This window comes from Enhydra lutris, unplaced genomic scaffold (assembly GCF_002288905.1).
Source record: "Enhydra lutris kenyoni isolate GAN:26980312 unplaced genomic scaffold, ASM228890v2 scaffoldscaffold9, whole genome shotgun sequence".
Classification (NCBI taxonomy): Eukaryota; Metazoa; Chordata; class Mammalia; order Carnivora; family Mustelidae; genus Enhydra; species Enhydra lutris.
Window position 1 is genome coordinate 80240018 of NW_019154093.1, and position 21450 is coordinate 80261467.

At 47.4% G+C, this 21450-nt stretch overlaps 1 protein-coding gene across 1 annotated transcript in view; it reads left to right on the forward strand.

Moving 5' to 3' along the window:
- LOC111143529 (prostaglandin F2 receptor inhibitor) overlaps window positions 1-21450 on the forward strand; it is an 83164-nt gene that overhangs the window by 33769 nt on the left and 27945 nt on the right. Inside the window, exons 2-4 of the mRNA XM_022497343.1 lie at window positions 4070-4438; window positions 8138-8551; window positions 12879-13259. Coding sequence (XP_022353051.1) covers window positions 4070-4438; window positions 8138-8551; window positions 12879-13259 — 1164 coding nt within the window. The remainder of the gene's footprint in view (window positions 1-4069; window positions 4439-8137; window positions 8552-12878; window positions 13260-21450) is intronic.

Here is a 21450-nt window from a genome sequence, read left to right on the forward strand (position 1 = left end):
ATCTTGGACTCTTTTTTTTTGCAAATCATCTTTATAGTACCCTGATTCAGGAGGAATTGAAAATTTCTCAGTAGCTTCAGCAAAAATGAGCCCAGAGGACCTCGAGTGACCTGGTTTTAGCCATGTCCATCCCTGGGGCTGGGGCATTCAGGGTCAGCCCCAGCTGAGGAGTGGTTGAGGAACGCATATGCCGCATGTTTGTCAGAAGTAGTAGGTGTGAGGTCATGGGCATTTTCCCGTTGGCACCGAGCTGCCTTAGGAAGAAAGAAGCAGCATGTTTCAGCCCTACTCCGCAAGAATATTTGGGGTTGGTTCTGTTGTCTGCAGGAAGATGTGACCCCAGGCCTGAGTTGTCACTCTATTTTTAAGAAGAGTGCTTTCAGGTACAACATCTTTCATTTTGTTTTAAAGATTTTTTATTTACTTACTTGACAGACAGAGATCATAAGTAGGCAGAGAGGCAGGCAGAGAGAGAAAGGGGGAAGCAGGCTCCCCGCTGAGCAGAGAGACCGAGGCGGGGCTCGATCCCACGACACTGAGTTCTTGACCTGCGCTGAAGGCAGAGGCTTAACCCACTGAGCCATCCAGGCACCCCAGGTGCAGCATCTTTTCTTTGAACTGCTCCTGGCCAGGCTGGCCCATAGCCCCATGCTCAGAGCACATGCTGGCCTTATTACCCTTTCTCTCCTATGGATGCTTTCCCTTTACAAGGGAAGTGATAATGGGTGGAGGAAACAAGAGATGGCTTTTAAAGAGTGTTCACCTTCCTTTTTCTTTTCTACGCCAACCCAAATTATGATAAATGTTTCATCATATTCTGGTACACACACACCTTTGTGTCCTTAAGATTTAACGAAAGAGTATTTACTCCTTACTAAATGCAGTGGGCTCTAATATTTTCCTCTTCTGTTTCTTTGTATTAACATACACACACATGCTGGTCACAGCGGCTCTAAATTCATTTCACAACCACTAAATGGCAGCTCAGACTTTGAAAAAGAAATGAATTAAATCATTGAAAAACAAGCAACAATGGTATATTCTTTTGCTTGGGCTGCTGTAACAAAGACCCACTGACTGGGTGTCCTCAGCAGCAGAGATGTGCCCTCTCAGAGCTCCAAGGACGAGCAGTCCACTTGTCGGTGGGGTGGCTTCCTTTGGAGGGGGAGGGGGAGTCCGCTGCAGGCCTCCCTGCCAGCTCCTGGTCCTTTGTGAGCCGTCTTTGATGTTCCTTAGCTTGTAGAGACTTCACCCCCATTCCTGCCTTCATCTTCACATGGTGTTCTCCCTGCATACTTGTCTGTGTGCAGGCTTCCCTCCTTTTAAGGATACCAGTCATTGGATTAGGGTCCCACCCTCTTCTCATATAACCTGACCCAATGGTGTCTAATAACCACTGATAACATCTGCAGGGACCCCGTTCCCCAGTCAGGTCACATGTTTAGGTACTAGGGGCTAAGACTTTTCCATATGAATTTTGTTTTGGGGTGGGGGGAGCAGAACTCAACCCATAACAAATGATAAAAATACAAAATTGAAAAGTCATAATAGAAGTTCCCAACTAACTGAGCTCTTACGACGTGGCAGACTCTCAGCCAGGCATTTTATTCCATGAACTCAGTAAATCTTCCTTGCCCCATAGGATAGTTGAGGAAGCCAAAGCTGAGAGAGGTCAGTCTCCCAGATTTAAACTTTGGTCTCCTTCAGAGGGTATCCTTGAGGGTAAATCTGACATGGTACTTGCTCTTGCAACTAAACTTTTTGGGCAAATGCCTCGATTTTGTGTTTGATTTCTGTATAAAACATAACTGATTCCCTTATAAAAATATAACCTCTTCATATCAGGAATGAGCGCTTCCCAGTCGTTCTAATGACTTCATGCTTTCTTTTCCTTCCATTATAATTGTTAGCATAGTGTTGATTTTGTTCAGTTTTTGTAAACAGTGAGTATTTTTCAAAATTCCTATAATTTTTGAGTGATTTTTTTTTTTTTAAAGATTTTATTCGAGACCGAGAGAGAGAACATGGGTGTTCTTGGGCAAGGGGAGAGGCAGAGAGAGAATCTCAAGCAGACTCTGTACTGTGTATAGAGTCAAGGCAGGGCTCCATCTTAGGACTCTGAGATCATGACCTGAGCTAGAACCAAGAGTCAGATGCTCAACCAACTGAGCCACCCAGATGCCCCTTGAAAAATTTTTTTAAGATTTATTTATTTATTTTTAGGGGTGCCTGGGTGGCTCAGTCAGTTAAACATCTGCCTTCAGCTCAAGTCACGATCCCAGAGTCCTGGGATTGAGCCCCATGTTGGGCTTCCTGGTCAGTGTGGAGTCTGTTTCTCCCTCTGCCCCTCCCTCCTGCTTGTGCTCCCTCTCTGTCTCTTTCAGATTAAAAAAAAAATTTTTTTTTAAAGATTATATTTATTTATTTGACAGAGAGAGAGAGAGAGAGATCACAAGTAGGCAGAGAGGCAGGCAGAGAGAGAGGGGGAAGCAGGCTCTCCTCTGAGCAAAGAGCCAACGTGGGGCTCGATCCCAGGACCCCGGGATCATGACCTGAGCCGAAGGCAGAGGCTTTAACCCACTGAGCCACCCAGGCGCCCCATCTTTCAGATAAATTTTTTAAATATCTTTAAAAAAATTTTTTTTAATTTATTTATCTTGAGAGAGAGGGAGAGAGAGCACACAGGCGCAGGAGAGGGGCATGGGAAGAGGAAGAGAGAAAACTCAAGCTGACTCCACGCTGAGTGCAGAGCCTGATGTCGGCTGGATCTCACAACCCTGAGACCATAATCTAAGCTGAACTCCAGAGTCGGATGCTCAACCGACTGAGTCCCCCAGGCTCCCTGAGTGATACTTCTTTTGACATAGCTTATGCCTGATGTTAATATTGAAGACATTAATTTAGAGAAACTTAGTGAATGTACCCTTATCCCAGTACAAGGAATATGTGTGGAATGTGGGTATTCTATTTTGTGTTATGTTACTCAAATACAAAATAAAAGAAATTTTTGACTTAAGAAAGTGAAACCAAATTGAGTCTCCTGGATTTCAGAACCCATGCTTTTCCCTTGTTTGCCTTCGTGCTGTACCTCTTCATCACGCAGGAGCCAGACAAGCTCATTTGGAGCTTGAAAATTGAAATGCTACGCACAGGTAATAAATGTACTACAAAATCTCACTGAAGTTCATGGCAAAGATGACCCCTTAAAGGACGCACAGGTGAGGGTCCCTAGGGCCCTATCAGAGGCCTGGGAGGTATGTGCTCTTGGGGCAGGAAGTGCCAGTAAACTCCTGGCTTTGTCCCCTGAACTCATCATCCCCGCACACTGCCGCATTCCTAACAATGCCCAGCAACCAGCCAGACAAGGCACTGTCTCCCTTTGTGCTTCCCTATCCTTATTCTGAATTTAGATCAGGGTGAAGAGTAGAGAGAAGGAAATGAGCCAGAAAATAGAAAATTAATACTTGGTGGAGTCGTCATATTTTAATATTAATTTATAGGCAATGTCAGATAACCAGAGTTAAATCTTTTTATCAGCGGGCTGCTCTAGGGTTTAAAAATTGGCATCCATCATTGTAAATCAGGTCTCAGGAGCCCTGGGGAATGGTCTCTAGGGATGAGGGTTGATCTAGGGTGGGCAGAAATGTAAATACTTGATTAGCTGTGTCCTGTTCTTTCACACCAACCCTAAAATATTTCTACATCACACTGAGTGACAATGGTATGTTAAATAGTAACGGGAGGGAAGAAGCTATTCAGGTTCATGGTTAGCCTACTTTTAATACCTGTCTTCTTCCCTGTCAATCCTAGGAAACTGTTGTGCGAGAGGCACTCGTTTCAGGGTCGTATTCCTGGCTCATGGTTCTAGGGAGGGGCTTACCCTCTGTCTGCTGAGCCCCAGACAGCACACCCTTTTTTCCCCAGCTGGCCAGATGTCCCCCCCCCCCTTTTTTTTTTTTTTTTTTTTTTGCCATGAGCCTGTGAGCAGGAACACCCGCGGGTTTGACACATTGGTAGCAGGGTGACCTTCCGTGACTCAGGTCCCACCTCTTATCTCTTGTCATTGCAGCTCTTTGCCGGGGACGCGTGGTGAGAGTCCCCACAGGGAGCCTGGTGCGGGTGGTGGGCACTGAGCTGGTCATCCCCTGCAACGTCAGTGACTATGACGGCCCCAGCGAGCAGAACTTTGACTGGAGCTTCTCGTCTTCGGGGAGCAGCTTCGTGGAGCTTGCCAGCACCTGGGAGGCGGGCTTTGCAGCCCAGCTGTACCGTGAACGCCTGCAGCGGGGCGAGATCGTCCTGAGGAGGACTGCCAACGATGCTGTGGAGCTCCACATCAAGAACGTCCAGACCTCAGACGAAGGCCACTACAAATGTTCGACCCCCAGCACAGACGCCACTGTGCAGGGCAACTATGAGGATACAGTGCAGGTCAAAGGTACATCCTCATGGAGGGGTCATCACATCAGGGGCCAGACTTTTCTCGGCCACTCTGCTTTGTCAAGAAACTTACTAATCCTCTGGGTCTCTGCCCCCCTCCTCGGTCCAGTGAACAGAAGTGTCTTACTTGATTGAAAGGAGAGGATAGACCAGGTCCCCTCTGAGGGCCCTTTCTCTTCCCTGTGATTCTGAACCAACCGTGGCTGGCGTGGTGGCAGAGCCCAGCTCTGAGCCAGGTTGCCTGCACTCAGTCTGATTGCTGGCTCTACTGCTTGTCACCAACTGGCCATGGGCATGTTATGTGCCTCAGCTTCCTCCTCTGTGAAACAGGGCTTCCCTTAAAGGTTATGAGGACAAGGTGAGTTAGCGTGTGTCAGGCCTCAGAGCAGTTCCATAGTCAGCATTCATAAGGTTTGCACTCAGAAGGTGATGGTCATGACGATGTTTACTTTTATGGGGATATCAGATGCTTTGAAACTCATGTCTGTCTTTGTGCACTTCACAAAGGGCAGTTTGTTCTGGAATTTGTTGGGGGTTATATGTAGAGAAAGAACGATGTCGTCACTGCTAGCTTATGATGGAACCCTACGAGCCTATTGGCCTGATTCTGCAGAGAATCTCGCCTTATATATATGGAAGGTTTGGGGTTTTGTGGGGTTTTTGTTTTTTGTTTTTTGTTTTTTTCCATTTTCTAAGTCCTATTAGATTTATTCCCACATTCAGTTCTCTAACCCAATGAAGAAGATCAGGCAGACTATTTCCCTGATTTACAAATGAGAAAATGAAAGAGCATAGGTTAATTACTTGGCCAAATATCATATAGCTAATTGGTAAATGAGCAAGAACAAAGTAATTTTGGGTCAATAAAATAGAAGCCTGATTGTTGCTATTATTACTTAATGATGCATTTCTTTGTATCCTGCCTTATTCCAAAAAGCATTTATATCAGAATAGGGTGTGTAGGTAAAGATCGGGACAGTAGAAGATATACGTGATGATCTAAAAAGAAGGTGCTGATCACCAGACACATGAAGAAATGCTCAACATCACTCAGCATCAGGGAAATACAAATCAAAACCTCAATGAGATACCACCTCACACCAGTCAGAATGGCTAAAATTAACAAGTCAGGAAACGACAGATGTTGGTAAGGAACCCTCCTACACTGTTGGTGGGAATGCAAGGTTGGTGCAGCCACTCTGGAAAACAGTAGGGAGGCTACTCAAAAATTTGAAAATAGAGCTACCCTATGACTCAGCGATCACACTACTGGATATTTACCCAAAGATACAAATGTAGTGATCCGAAGGGGCATGTGCACCCGGATGTTTATAGCAGCAATGTGCACAATAGCCGAACTATGGGAAGAGCCCAGATGTCCATCAACAGATGAATGGGTAAAGAAGAGGTGATATAGATATACAATGGAATACTATGCAGCCATCAAACAATGAAATCTTGCTTTTTTCAACCATGTGACTAGAACTAGAGGGTTTTATGGTAAGCCAACTAAGAGAATCAGAGAAAGACAATTATCATATGATCTCCGTGACAGGAAGAATTTTAGAAATAAGACAGAGGATTATAGGGGAAGGGAGGGAAAAATGAAACAAGATGAAACCAGAGAGGGAGACAAACCATAAGAGACTCTTAATCTCAGGAGAAACAAACTGAGGTTGCTGGAGTGGAGGGGGTTGGGGAGGATAAGGTGGCTGGGTGGTGGACACTGGGGAGGTATGTGGTATGGTGAACACTGTGAATTTTGTAAGACTGATGATTCACAGACCTGTACCCCTGAAACAAATAATACATTATATATTAAGAAAAAAAAAAGAAAAAAATAAAAAGAAGGGGATGATCCTGGTGTTTATCCCCCTCTGTAATGATGTACAGAACCCCGGCATGTTTTAGGGGCTGTTCCCTCCATTCAACTCAGGAGGGAATAAAACAACCATATCCATTATGTAGGTATCAAAACATCAAATCTACCTCTTCTTTGTAGGAAATCCTAAAGATGTCTGTTTTTTTTTTTTTTTTTAAGATTTTATATATTTATTCGACAGTGAGAGACACAGTGAGAGAGGGAACACAAGCAGGGGGAGTGGGAGAGGGAGAGGCAGCCTTTCCGCTGAGCAGGGAGCCTGATGCTGGGCTCCATCCCAGGATTCTGGGACCATGACCTGAGCTGAAGGCAGACACTTAACCACTGAGCCACCCAGGCGCCTCCTAAAGATGTCTTTTAGAAAAAAGTCCCGCAAGACATTCTTACACTGAAGTTAAATAATGTGTTGCTTTTAGTTATCACACCCATGCTGTACCTTCATTAGGTTAGGGGCACACTTACCTCCCCTGTAATTCTCATCTTGAGGACTAGGGGGCAGCTGGAGAATTCCCACGACCGTGTCCCCCAGTGTCTTCCTGTTTCTTCTCCAGTCTTTGGAAGGAAGGAGCAAGGAGAGGCTTTTCTTGTGTGAGGGAAGCAGATAGATGGCCATGAATGAGACTGGCTGGCTGCCCAGGTGGGGCCTCTGGTGGGGTCCGGGGTCTTTCTGGCCTTCAGCTTTGTGGGTCTTGAAACTGTTCAGCCATGTGCTGACAGATATCTGGCCATGAGAACCGAGTCCTGTTAACTGGACTCCCAGACTGATGGATATACTAGAAGGTCATTATATTCATTTTGCTGTAGAGATGGGTCTTTGGGATAGGTCTTTCTGAGGACTGAACAGTTTTTTTTCCTCAAGGACACTGAATTAGTTTCCAAATGTGGAATTTCGAGAAAAACGAAAGACGTCATGAATAGTAGCGTTGGAGGGTTCTTTTATCCAGCTTTGTAGACAAGCCTCAGAGATTGTCCACGCCCCTTCGTAGAGGCCTTTTCTCTGATTATTTTGATTATCGCTTCCCTTCCTAATTAGCACTCACCAATACTTTCTGGCTTTCTGGCCCCCTCATTCTAGACTTTGTAAAGAGCCCACCTTTTCCCAAATGGCCCTAATAGGGTACATAGTTGAGGGTTCAGTTTTCCTTGACCAGTTTTTTTTTCTGCCTGTACATTCTACTCTCCCTCGTTGTTTGTAAGCATTTCCCAGGCCTTGGGGCACAGGCAGCTCATGCCAGCTTCTGCCCTCCTTGGATCATGCTGCTTTACCTGGTATTAGATTCTGGAGCCCGGTACCCTAACAGGAATTTTACCCCTATTGCTGAGCACCATTCACCTTGGCTTATCATTCCTTCAACTCTGTCGCCTCCCTGAGATGGGTCCAGTTGTCATCCCTTTTTAGAGATGAGGAAACTGAGGCTCAGAGGAGTGAAGTAACTTGCTCAGGGGTGGCAGAAACCCATCCCCAAGGCACAGCTCCCGAAAGAGAGGGAGTGTTCTCCACTCAGTTCTAGACTGCGGGGTGGGAGTGGGGGAGGGAGGGTGGTCTTTAGTGCCTCTTCTTTTTTCTTTTTTTTCTTGTTTCCCCCCCCCCCCCAACCCCTTTCCTTTTTCCCTTTTCTTTTTTCTTTTCCGGGTCAGAAAGTCAGTTGGGATTACACACGAATTAAAATGGGAGAGCGTTCCCTCGTGGGCATTAGAACAGGGCAAGGGCACCATGCCACACAACCCCCCGCGGAGAATCCCCCCAGAAGGGGCGGGGGCCGGCGGGGGAGGGGGCATGGCGCAGCACGCTGACGGCTGTGCTTCCTCCCGCAGTGCTGGCCGATGCCCTGCACGTGGCCGCCGCCCCGTCACCCGCCCCGGGACTGAGCCTGCGCCTGGGTGAGCCGTTCGAGCTGCGCTGCGCGGCCTCCACGGCGTCGCCGCTGCACACGCACCTGGCGCTGCTGTGGGAGCTGCAGCGCGGCGCGGCCCGGCGGAGCGTGCTGGCCCTGACCCACGAGGGCCGCTTCCGCCCGGGGCCCGGGTACGAGCAGCGCTACCGCGCCGGCGACATGCGCCTGGACACCGTGGGCGGCGACGGCTACCGCTTGTCGGTGGCCCACGCCCTGGCCTCGGACCAGGGCTCCTACCGGTGCGTGGTCAGCGAGTGGATCGGAGAGCAGGGCAGCTGGCAAGAGATTCAAGAGAAAGCCGTGGAAGTGGCCACCGTGCTGATCCAGCCCACAGGTGAGCTTCTGGAACGTGTCTGGCTTACACTCTGGCCGGGACGGGGTCAAGAACCAGGCGGGAGCCCGGTCCTCTGCTGACAGGGTTGTTGGAGCTGGCCGCGTGAGGCCTCCCGTCGAGGGCCTGGGGAAGTGGGGTGGTGGTGAGTTTGAGAAAGGTGTATGCGTTTCGTGCCCGGGTGCCTACGGCTTTTCTTTACAGCGGCTTCTCCTCTGGATTGGTACTCCTGGGACGTTGCAGGTTGCATAAAATACTAAGACAGTTGTTAACGGCAAGATTAAGTCTCTTCAAGTGCCAGAATGAGGTCTGACCTGGTGTTTGGGGGACTTTGGGGCCGAGCTGCCCCCACTCTGCACCCTTTATTTTGTTTTGGTTTTATCACATTTGGGTGTTTCCCGAATTTCTGGCTTGGCTGTTTGGCACAACTGTTGGAATGCATCTGGCTCACTACCTGCTGTCTGGTGTACTGTAGATCCTCTAGCTGTGCGGTCCCAGCTAGGTGAGACTTCTCTAGGCCTGGGCCTCTTCTCGTGCTGTGTATGACACATTCCCCAGGAGTGTGCCTCCAGCCCTGGGGTCTCCCTGCGAGAAGTTCTCTGTCCTCTCACCTGGAACCAGCCTTTGTTTTTGAAAAAAACACATAACGTACTTTCCTACTCCTCCTAGAAAGTAAGAAAATACAAGATACATTTTTTAAAAACCCATCAAAAGTAAGCTATTACTGATTCAGTGTCCATTGGTAAAGAACCTACTGGATAATCAGCTCTGTCTGGGCCCTGGGGTCAGAGGTGCTTGAGGAACGTCCCCATTGAGCCTTGGGCTTTGGCAGAAACAGTATAAAGAGACTATCTCAGGATGAGGTCATTGCTGTAGATGGATGGCTGTCCTGGGTTTTCTGGGAGGCTAACGTCTTCAGATCTGTTGCTGCCGCCTCCTGCTTTGTAAACTGGGAGGACCTCGGGCAGACTCATTTCCTGAGTGTAAATGTGAATGTGTGGCCGCTCTGCTGCTTGGATGGGACGGAAAACAGGAGACAGTCCTCACAGGGAGTATTTTTCCCCTGTAGGCTGCATGGTCCCGAGCACTTTACTCTGCGTTTATGTCACTGCACAGGAGTTGGGTTTGGTAAAAAGCAGGACTAAGGTTCCTGAGCGACTGTGGCCATCAGTGAGGTGGGAAGTGCTCTTGCCGAGGAAAGGAGCTACCCATCTTGGTCAGTCTTGCAGTGGCTGCAGAAATCACTTTCTTTCTTTTCTTCTCTCTCTTTTTTTTTTTAAAGATTTTATTTATTTGACAGAAAGAGATCACAAGCAGGCAGAGAGGCAGGCGGGGGCGGGGGGTGGGGAAGCAGGCTCCCCGCTGAGCAGAGAGCCCAATGCGGGACTCAATTCCAGGACCCTGAGATCATGACCTGAGCCCAAGGCAGCGGCTTAACCCACTGAGCCACCCAGGTGCCCCTAGGTGCTCACTTTCTAAGTGGACTCAGGTCACCTTCCCTTAAGGATGTGATCTGCCTGCAATCTGTCCTAAGAAACGGGGGTATTCAGTTGGCTTCACACAACTGGTCCCTGGGGACAGCACGATTAAGAGGTTCAAATTTGCAACAAGTTATCTTTTTCTGCGGAATTTTGATTGTAAAGGTATTTTTTATTCAGACGAGCCACAAAACCCATAATATCGAGTGTAAGAGTCGGAAACTGAACCTCTTAGGCATGTAATAACATCTCGCTCTCTCCTGAGCCTGGGCTTCATAACCATCTTGTTGCCATGGACCTCTGACAGCCTTGAAGCCCGCAGAACCCTTCTCGGAATTAACGTGTTTTAATTCGTTAAAAATGTACATAAGATGACAAAGGAAAATGATTCTATTGAAATAGTTACTGAAGTATTTTAAGACAAATTTGTTACATAGTAATATTATGCTTTATTAATGCATTAAATAATATAGACTGGCAGGCTTATTAACAAACCACTGTAATTTCCAAGTAGCAATGAGTGCACATGATATTTGAAGATAACTGCAATTACTTGCAATGAGATTTGAAAATATCCCTGACTTCTATGGGGCCAAAGTCCCAGGGACAGATAATACTATAGTGATTTGTTGCTTAGTTTCATTATGAGAGGAGATGCTGTGTTTCAGGTAGAGATTAGTAAAAACAAAGATTCGATTTTTTTTTCTCACCCAAGTCACAGACTTCCTAAATTATCTTCTTGGACCCCAGGTTAAGAACCACCACCCTGGATTGCTGGCCTCTCTCTCTTTTTGTCAACACCTGCACTATCCGTAGCTAGCTTCTTAAATACTCTTACTGTCTTGTTATGATGAACAGCCCAGAGCTACTTAAACTTGGCTGTGTGGTGGATGTAGCAGTAACCCTCTCCCCTCATGTTAGGAGTGGTCTGCTTCATGCAGATCTTGGTGTCTAATTTATGGCTTCAGTTCGACCCAACCAGAGAAAGCTTCCCCACCATAGGCTTTGTCCAGGGTCTCCCCTTGTATTATGAGTCCTTAGAAATTATACTTTTTTTCCCCCCTTCCATCTGCTCTATCCTCTCTCCCAGCTGTGAATTGCCTCCCAATCCAGAACATATGGGAGCAATGGTTAGTGCCGTGGCAAGCTTTTTAGCAACTTGCAGAGAGACGATTACAGAGTGAACTGTTCAGTTGAAGAGACATTTCTGCCGATACTCCTCAAGCTAAGAATCCATTTTCTCCATACGTGCGGTCCACAGCTGTGTCTTTACCCCTTCTTCACTCAACCTGTTTCCCTCCTGAGCCTTCTTTTACCTCTAGCCGGCACAGAGGGACTCCAGCAGGATTCCAGAGTCTCTGACCACGAGCTATGCTCGTGGGGCGGTTTGAACCCCAGGGCAGGCTCAGAGCAGCAGTTTCCATACTGACTACTCTCACAAGAGACCCTCAAATTCCTTTTGGGCCCTTTTAAGGGGTGGAGGAGGAGGAAGAATTTGGAGGGTGGGTATAGGTGAGAAATCAGACTTTTAAATGATCTTTTATAGTACTGTACCCATCTCATTTTCTGTCCTCGTCAAGGTGGGTCTTGACCTTGGCCTGAAATGCTTGTTGGAGATGTTGTCGGGCTTTGGAAATACTCTATGAAAGCAACCTGCTCCAAAGGGCATGGGCTTTGGGGTTGGGCCTTTTCTGAGCCAGGCACCAGCCTTTGTTGCTGAGCCAGTCTTGGAAGACCAGGGCTGTGCTTCCACTCGAATCCCCTGGGAGGTGTTAGCTATTCCTCATCTAAGCAGTGGTTCCCAGAGCATTACCACGAATTGAATGTTTTTCTACTCTGATTACAGATGTTTAACTTCTTTAAAAAAAAAAACAAACACTCGAATAAAGTAAAATGTTTCCATGTAAAAAGCTTTGACAGGGAAATGCTGAAACCAGATCTGCCTTGAGACTGTAACACCAAATACTTCAATGCTTCCTCTAAATATAGTCTACTTTTAATTATCCACACTCTTGCAAGAAGGCAGGGGCGTGGATAACCCGAAAGTCATTGTGGTTTGGTTTTAGAATATCTGCTTGATGTTTGGCTTTAAGGTGGGTATGTCTAATGGAATAAATGATGCTTCACATTTATTTCATTACATTGCATTTTGAAGGCTTGACTCATAAAGCATATTGTCTGGTTTCATCCTCGTGGTCCTTCTGTTTAGGATTTTCTCCTCTTTACCCAGAAGATGGTTTCACCCTCACCTCCTGCAGTCCAGCCTCCAACCCCCAGCCCCTGGTCCCCAGCCAGTATTACATGCCAGTCAGCACTGAGCTGTCCTTTCTCCGTAAAATCACCCAAGTCTTAACCGTATACATGGAGAAAATATAATGCTAATTTGTGATGTTCTGACTTTTTCTCAAACAAATGTTAACAGTTCTGAGCTGAGTCCCTGGAGGCAGAGAGCCTATGTTTGAATCCCCACTCTGCCATGTATTACCTGTGTGACCTTGGGCAAGTTACTTAACTTCTCTGTGCTTTAGTTTCCTTATCAGTAACATGAAGATAATAATCGTACGTAACTCCTAGGGTTGTTTTGAAGGTTAACATTTCCAAGGCACTCTAGAGCAGTGCCTGGCATTTAGTAAGTGTATGTAAGCATTTGCTGCTGTTAGTATTTCCGTGGAATAAAAAGAAATGTGTTATAATTTCCTTAATTTATTCAGTAAATATTTCTCAAGCACTTAGAATTGCACAAAGCCTTCTAACTCTAATGCCATAAATAAGAACATGGAAGGAGATGATCTAAAGGAGGGGAGGGGCAAATGTAACCCAGATGCTCTAGATGTATTTTTTTTTTCTTCAAGTTCTGCGAGTGGCCGTGGCCAAGAGTGTGTCTGTGGCCGAGGGAAAGGAGCTGGATCTGACCTGCAACATCACAACGGACCGAGCAGATGATGTCCGACCCGAGGTCACGTGGTACTTCAGCAGGTCCCCCGACAGCATCTTGCCTGGCTCGCCCGTGTTGGCGCGGCTGGACCGGGATTCCCTGGTGCACAGCTCTCCCCACATTGCTTTGAGCCATGCGGATGCACGCTCCTACCATTTACTGGTCCGAGATGTTAGCAAAGAAAACTCTGGCTACTATTTCTGCCACGTGGCGCTCTGGGCACCCGGACACAACAGGAGCTGGCACAAGGTGGCAGAGGCCAGGTCTGCCCCGGCCAGTGTGGATGTGACCTGGCTAGGTGAGTGGCTGGGAAGATGGCCCTTAGCCTCTGGGACTTTCCTCCCTCCTCTGGGCACTGCGCCTTTTTGCATCATCTTGGCCTTCTTTACATCAGGACAAGCATGCTTTAGCCTGGAGAGATCCCAAGCTTGGGGGGCGGGGGGGTGGTGGGGAGAAAGCAAAGCAGGCTGAAATAGAATCTGGCAGGCAAGAGAAATGTTTAGATAATGTGGACTCAGTTGTCTCAATGCCCTCATTTGAGAGGATATAGTTTCCTTTTGTTGTCAGGATTTGCAGGGTCGGCCCTGCTGAATGGTTCTTTGAAATGGATCTTTGTTGGAGTGAGAACACTTCCATTCTTCCTTTCCTTTTCCTAGACTCTGAGGTGCTCTCTGGCAGGAGCTGGTGCTTTCCTAAAGCCCAGATCAGAAAAGAGAATTCCTTCAGTTAACGGAATGTGGTGTTTTTGGTGGTTTGTTGTTTTTTTCTTTTTTTTTTCCTGAGGTCCCTGGAATCCCAAAATGATTTTATTTGCAGATACCAGTTAAATGGAAGAGCCTTCCTGCCCCACCCCGGCTGTCCCGGTGGGGGAGCAGAGTGGCTCTCAGCTGTTGGCTACTGTGGCCCTCACTTTAGAACAACTTGGCTTATATGTGAAATTATCATGCCTTTCTTTCATTCTCATCTTCCCTGGCCCGTATTTTCCTAAGTGCTTGCCCTTCAGGCCCGACTTTCTAATTTCTGTTACTGTCTTTTTTTTTAAAGATTTTATTTATTTATTTGATAGAGAGAGATCACAGGTAGGCAGAGAGGCAGGCAGAGAGAGAGAGAGGAGGAAGCAGGCTTCCTGCTGAGCAGAGAGCCCACTGCGGGACTCGATCCCAGGACCCTGAGATCATGACCTGAGCTGAAGGCAGAGGCTTAACCCACTGAGCCACCCAGGCGCCCATAATTTCTGTTAGTGTCTTATAATGACTTGCTGGTAAGCTTAAGCAGGATAGGGGTGAGTGGAGGATGGGGTGCTTCACCTCCCACATCTGCCGTTACAAAGGTGGAGATTCCTCTGTTTTGAGCTTGATCTCTCTGCTGTCCCGTGACTGTTCTGAGCCCCGATGTGGGTATTTGGCAATGCTCTGACGTTAGTAGGTAACCCAGACCTTTAAAGGCCAGGAAATCATTTCCTCCATCATCTGGTGCTGAGTGTCCTCCCACCGTGACCACCCCCCCCCCAATCTCCCAGGTCACTCTTCCTCATCCCTGCATCACAAACTCCCGGGTTAGTGGCCCTTTCGCTGTTTCTTCCTAGTGAGCCTTTATTTGGCAGAGAGGGGGAGTTGGCAAGTGTGGGGACAGAGGGGGCAGGGAGAAGAGGAGGAATAAGAGAGTGAGCAGAAGGTATGGCCAATTCCGAGTGAGCCCAGGCAGGGTGTTAATCATCCCTGGTAGCAAAGTGATTTTTTGCTATCTGCACAGTAAAGGGAGCAGGATTTATCTGGCGAGCTTTTATTCCCGCCGTCTGAACCCTGTGCGAGAGTCTCGCTATGGAGTACTGAACTGGAACAATGCTGGCCCAGCTAGAACTCTCCTTAGCAACCTTCAAAATAAAACAGATGTTGTCAGCACCGAAAGAAGATTTTTCATCTCTGGAGCTGAATTTGTCTCTCGGCTCTGATGCTCGGTGCATTGTGTGGTGCTGTCAAATCCCAGCACCGGCTCCCGGTACCCCCTCCCCGCCCCCCAGCCCCCAACATAGAATCACAGCTCCCGTGGAATTTTTTTTATTTTTTATTTTTTTAGAAAGCGCTGCCTGCACTCCATGGTGAGGGCCTCTTTGAAGTGCTGGTGCACTGATCCTGGCGTCGCCCGGGGGAGACGCGGGGACTGTCAGAAAGTGGGAGGGTTGCTCCGGGAGGGAATGGGGCTCTTTTCACCGGAAAGAATTTGTTGGTGGCTCTGTTCTTCAGAGAGTGAGAAGACATAAAGGGACTAAATTGTGGGGAAAGGCTCCATTATGATCCTGAGGACCCATTGCTCATTTTCCTGCGGAGTGCCATCACCCCTGTCGCGAAAATCCGCAGTGGGCTTTACCTTGACCGCTGGAAGGGGCACAGAACCCGCACCTTACATGGCTGTTTTGCACGTGATGAGCCCTTGGTAAACGTTGGCTGAATGGGTAGATAAACCTGGATAGTGTGCAAGTGTGCGCATAGGAAGATGAGAACTGCAAAGAAAGCAATCACATTCAACTTACAGACTGTGCAGAGATGTTTGCACCTGGGTAAGTCTCCTGGGCGTGGAAGCGGTAGAGAAACTGCCCTCATTCTTCTTTCTTCCTCTTAAATCTCCTCCTCCTTCCCTGCACCTCACACTGTTACAGCTGCTCAGACACTTGTTCAGGAGGTGAGTCGGGCATGAGTCCAGCAGCTGACCTTCTCCAGTACCTCCGGTCTGAATTCTGTGCCAAGATGGGTGGGCCTGGCCTGATGCCACATGATTGTCTCCAGATACACATGTATGTGGGTACCTTACCGCCTGCGTCTTGGGTCCTGTCGGAGGTGACTGAGAAGTTTCCGAAAGAGACAGGAAGACAGGTGACCGACCAAGGACTCTGCTTATTTGGTCATCTTACCTGATGTGATTATGGGATGTTGGCACAAAAGAGTTCTGGAGAAAGTTGGTTTCCTGTGCAGGTGTTATCCAGAACTTTCAGTTTTGCTGCTTGATAGATTAAAAATCATAATTACTGCTTATCAAACACTTGCTGTACACTGGGCCCTGGACTTAAGGGCTGCACATGCATTAAATATCTGATCCCCACAATAACCTTATGAGTGAGGTACTGCCCCTATTCCCATCTGAAAACCACTGATTTTTATTTTGCTTATGATTTTAACAGTCAGGATTTAGGGAAGGACTCAACAGGGTTCCTCTCTCAGGCACACAGGGACGGCTGGGGATCCTCTTCCGGATGGCTTTCTCATGCGCATGATGCCATGTCCCCCGCCCTCTCCCCCTCTCCACGCAGCATGTCATTCGGGCCCTTTCCACATGGTTTGGGATTCTCCCAGCATGCTGTGCTCGGAACAGTCACACTTCTTAGGTGGTGACTGGCTTCCAAGAGGCAGGAAGTGGAAGTGCCCAGCCAGCTGAAAGCTGTCCCGGGGTCTTGCACAGTGTTACTTTGGCTGTTTTCTACAGGTCAGAGCCATCCCGGTGTTTGCCCAAGTTCAGGGACGCAGAGGGAGACCCCATCCCATCTCTTAATGAGAGAGTGGCAAGGTCACACAGCAAAAGGGCATGAGGGATTGGAAACAGAACTGCAGATGTCTTTGGAAAATAGAATATACCAAATGGTGAATGCTTGTTTCTTTTATTTCATAAGAAATGTTTACAGTGACTTAGAAAATGATGCCCCAAAGTCAAGTCTGTCCCAAGTGTTGTCCTCTTGTGTGGAAACATTTTGGCTTTGGGAATCAACTTTATTCCTGAAACGCTAGAGCATAGAGTCCTCAAAGCCCCAGAGGGGGCTTTCTTGTCCTTATTTGCTTGGGGTTGGTGCAGAGAACAGATGAGGGAGCCGAAGCTAATTGGGGTCTTCTCATACATTCCATCGTGTTAACCAGACAGAGATCAGGGCAGCGATACGCACAGGTCCAGTGAGTCCAATAGCACTTGCAGCAGCTGGGATGACTGTGTCGGTTTTGTAGAGGGTAAGAAAAAGCTTCTTTTACTAGGATTTATGTCCTACTTTTGCAGGAGGGAAAAAAATTCAGTTGGCTTGCAAAACGAAGCCCGATTTAAAGTAAGAGACATAAAAATAAAATCAAGATCAAAGGGGGTAAAACCAAATCAAAGAGGAGATATCGCAAGGTGGTTGGGGTGCATTTTGTTAGCCACACTGGAGCGCTGAATTTGCCTCTGAAGTTCTGAAGAGTCGGGGCAAAGAGAAACGTGGTTGCACGGTTCACCTCTGATGAAGGAATCTGGGAGAGCCAAACTTTGTGTTGGCACCAAATTTATCATGCGCTTTTTTTATGTAAGGGCATTGGGTAACATAATGGACAGTGCTTTCAACTGTTCTTTTATGAAAGGCTCTGAGTGATTGTTTAAATGGATGTTTCTCATATCCACTCTCTATAAAAGCTGAGGGTGTAAATCTTGAGTGTGTGAAGGAGTTTCTGTAAGAAGCTGAGTTACCACGGAAGACAAACGTTGCATTGTGTCGATCCAATTTAGTCTAGGGCTAAAACTAGAGAATCTAAGGAGGCAGGGCTACCTAATCTGCATAGTAGGCCATCTCTCTCTGCAATCAGATGTCTCAAATGAGTCTTTGGCACGAGTTGGATACTAATCAGTTTATGGTTGAGCTCTCTGCCCAAAGTACCAGGCTTCTGTGGTGTTAATTGGAGGGCGTTCCAGGGTTTCAGCTACAGGAGCAGGAAGAGGCAGAGCTGAGTTGGGCTTTTTAGTCTTAAGAACCTGATTTGCATTCTTCCCCACTAGAGGACTGTCCCCTCTTCCAGCAGTGTGCCAGGAGGAAGGTAATTATTTTTCTTTAAAAGGAGCTGCTAATCTGCTCAGTACTTGGTAGAGACTTCAGAGTCCTGTGCTATCCATAGGAGATAAGGTTCAGATCTGCAGAACCTTACGGGCAGCTCTTATCAACTCTCTGTCCACAGTTATCTCGGAAGGCAGAGTAGCAGTGGGCAAGTCCTGGGTTCCTGGCCTACTGCTTTCTGGGCATGTGTTAGCTTGGGTGTGTTGCTTTGGTTTCCTTGGTTCCACGGGAGAACGCATGTGAAGTGCTTAGCGCAGTGTCTGGCACCCGAGGTCTCTGTACTTTTGCAGGGTGGTGATAATGACATTGGCGTTTGGGGGCAAGGCAGGGTCAGTAGGTAGCATATCCTTCTGCACCAAGTTCTTACCTAACTAAGACATGCAAGTCTGTCTCAAGGCACGGAAGGACTACGGGTGTGTGTTCTGGAAGCAGCTGCCCCCAAGGAGAAGGGACTAGGCTGACCACACCCAGCCCCGTTCCTGCCCTTGCTCCCAGACCTGGGAATTCACTCCTCCTCCTCTGAGAGCGCTGAGTGAGGATGAAGAGAGAAGAACTGCACTAGGGTTGTCCAAATGATACTACTGTTTCCTCCGAAATGGTGAATGCTGAAAACAACCTCATAAGAAAGGCTCAACTCAGGTGGGGAAAAGGGTCTCCCCCAAACAACAGGCTTTTATAGCCTTATCTGCTTAAGCTGGAGAGAACACTTAATTGTTCTACAAATGACGAGAGTAGCAACTCTGACAGCGAGTCCACTTGCTCGGCTGTGGAGCGTACCCGCCCGGTTCAAGAGGATAGAACCAGGATCAGCAGAGACAAGGGCCCACCCTCTCCTGGTTTCTAAGCTGGGCACGCAGCCTGCTCCTCTGATGAGCTCTCCCAAGTTAACGAAGCTTCAAAGCGGGTGTTAGAACAGGGCCCTGTTGTGCACAGTTCAGGATTAGTGCCTCGGCTATGATTACCACTCTCACCTTCTGGGATGGAGTCAGCTTTGAGAAAGCGTTAATAACTGGGTATGTAAGGGGGTTGTGCGGTTTGGTGCTGGTGGGACCCAGGCCATCATTCTGTTCATGCGCTGTGCAAGATGCTAGGCTTCTGACCTGACACCTCTGGGTTTTGGGTTTTGTTTTGCTTTTTGTTTTTTTTCCCCCCATTTAAGAAACGTACATGAAAATCGTACCTGTGTCATAAGGTTGGGTTTTTTGTTGTTGTTTTGTTTTTAAGATTTTATTTATTTGTCAGAGAGAGAATGAGCACAAGCAGGGGGAGCAGCAGGCAGAGGGAGAAGCAGGCTGCCTACTGAGCAAGGAGCCCGATGCGGGACTCAATCCCAGGACACTGGGATCGTGACCTGAGCCAAATCCAGACGCTTAACTGACTGAGCCACCCAGGTACCTCTGTCAAATGGTGGTTAAGCGAGAAGCAAGGAGAGTGTACAGCACGACCCCTGGCATGTAGGAAGCCCCAAGTGAATGCCAGCTGCTGTGATTGTCATTGTCCAAGAGGGATAATGCTAATACCATCCTTGCGGAATTATTGTGAGAGAAAAAGGAGGCATTCTATGTGAAAATCTCTAGTGCAGGTTCCTGCACACAGTAGGCACAAAGTATCTGCTTTACTAAATTAGCCAAGGATTCTGACAGCTTTTCACTGTTTTTGAAAGTTGTAACAAGGGAATTTAATGACCCGTATTAGAAAAACCAAGTCTTTCTTTGGGCAGGGTGTGGGGAGAGGGCTGTAGTGTTGGAGGCTGTAGCTTCAGGAGGTGGCATATGTATGAGCAGACAGCATCCTGGAGCCAGATGAGGGAGTAGATCCTTATTTCTAAGAGTAGAAATGATGATGTCATGGTTAGACTGGTCTCAGTATTCTGTGAAAGGGCTTGCAATGTAGGTGGATTGTTTGTGTTTTGGTTTTTGTTTTGTTTTTTACTTTTTGGAATATAAATTAAAAAAAAAAAAAACTAACACAGAATTAGAAAGAAGCACCAGCTTCAATCATTACCAATGTTCTGTGAATCTTATTTCATCTCTCCTCCCTCCTGCAGACACACACAAACATGCGCATGCACATGCGCGCCCTGCGTGCACACACACACACACACACCCCACATTTTCTTTTTTCTTCTTCTGGAAGAATTTGAAGCATATCCCAGACACATGTCATTTTGACATTAAGTACTTTAGTATGCATCCTTAACTGATAAGCATTTTTTGAATCTAACCACCATTGCATTCTTAGCTGATTTCTTGATGAGATCAAGCAGGATATAGCGGTAATCAGTAGTGATGAAATGCTTATGCCAAAAATGAGCATTTTTATGCAAAATATTAAATTTACTCCAATTCAGCAAGCGTGTTAATGTCTTTTACGTACAAGGCATTGCAGGCATACTTAAGTAGGGGGTCCCTGACCCCAGGAAGAGTCCTATAGAAGGTCCATAAGACATATATACAATAATCATCAAAGTTCAAGGCAGCATTCAGATAAAATCCTTAGAGAGCAGGAAGCCTGGTGGGTGGTAGGGTGAAGATTTGTTGAGCCCACAGTAGAGATACGACAGGTAAATTCGAAGCAGGCATTCTCCGTTAAGTAGGAAACACTATATCCTATAGAGACGTCTGTGCTTGATGGATTTCAAGGAACAGGCACAGTTTCCACACAGAATGTTTAAAGTTGTAAAACAACAATAAGGGAAAATGTCTACACGTGCAGTAAAACAAAAACCAAAGAAGAACCCCCCCTGTACTCCTGCCATTGGGACATAGTGGAGCCACAGCTTCTCCAGGAGTACAAGTGGAAAGTCGACCTGGAAGGCTGGTGGGTGGTCCGGATGACCTTCGAACATCCTTTAAATCCCTGGAACCTGTGTGTTGCGTTCCCAAGCCAAGAACCCACTGATTTTTGTTTGCCTTTGCATTGAGGTCCTCCCTTTGGGGGGGCCTGGGATTCAGTCTATACTGACTGAACAGAAAATAAGACCATCAGTCAGCGAAGGGCTTCTCCTCTCCTGCCAAGCTGTGGTTCCTATCACTAGATGCACATACATCATGACCCCGCTGTGCTTACCTTTCTCTGTATTTGGAACCATAGGGTTTAAACGGACTCACTTGGAGGAGGAGAGGCTGGAGTAGAATGGGAGAGTCTGTTCAGTCTTCTGTTCAGCAACGAACTGGGCAGGTGTCCCAGGTGCTGAGGCAGAGGGAACGGTGGGAAGGGAGGCAGAAAACCAGGAACCATAGGGGTGGTTAGGGAATGGTGAGAGCTGTGGTCTCATTGGGGCGTAGAATATGTATCAGAAGGCAGGAGGCGGTGAGGCTGGGCAGATGAGTTAGACTCACACTGATGAGCACTTTGTGGGGAGTGTGTTCTTACTCAGGAGGTGGGAAGAAAAGCCAAGGGAGGTTTATTGTGCAGGTGACCTGATACCTTTGTCTGCCTAGATTTGTGTTGGGCGGTTATCATCGTCTTGGCTGGAGGCAAAGAGAGCCCAGATGAGGATGGTGTTCATGAAGTTCCCACTTCTGTTCACTGATTATTTATAAATCATCTCCTGTGCACAAGTCCCGGAATGGGAGCCATGTGAGAGCTAGGGACCCTCAGAGTGGAGAGTTGGGGATGGCACACATTTCTAGCAGAAGTGATCACCAGA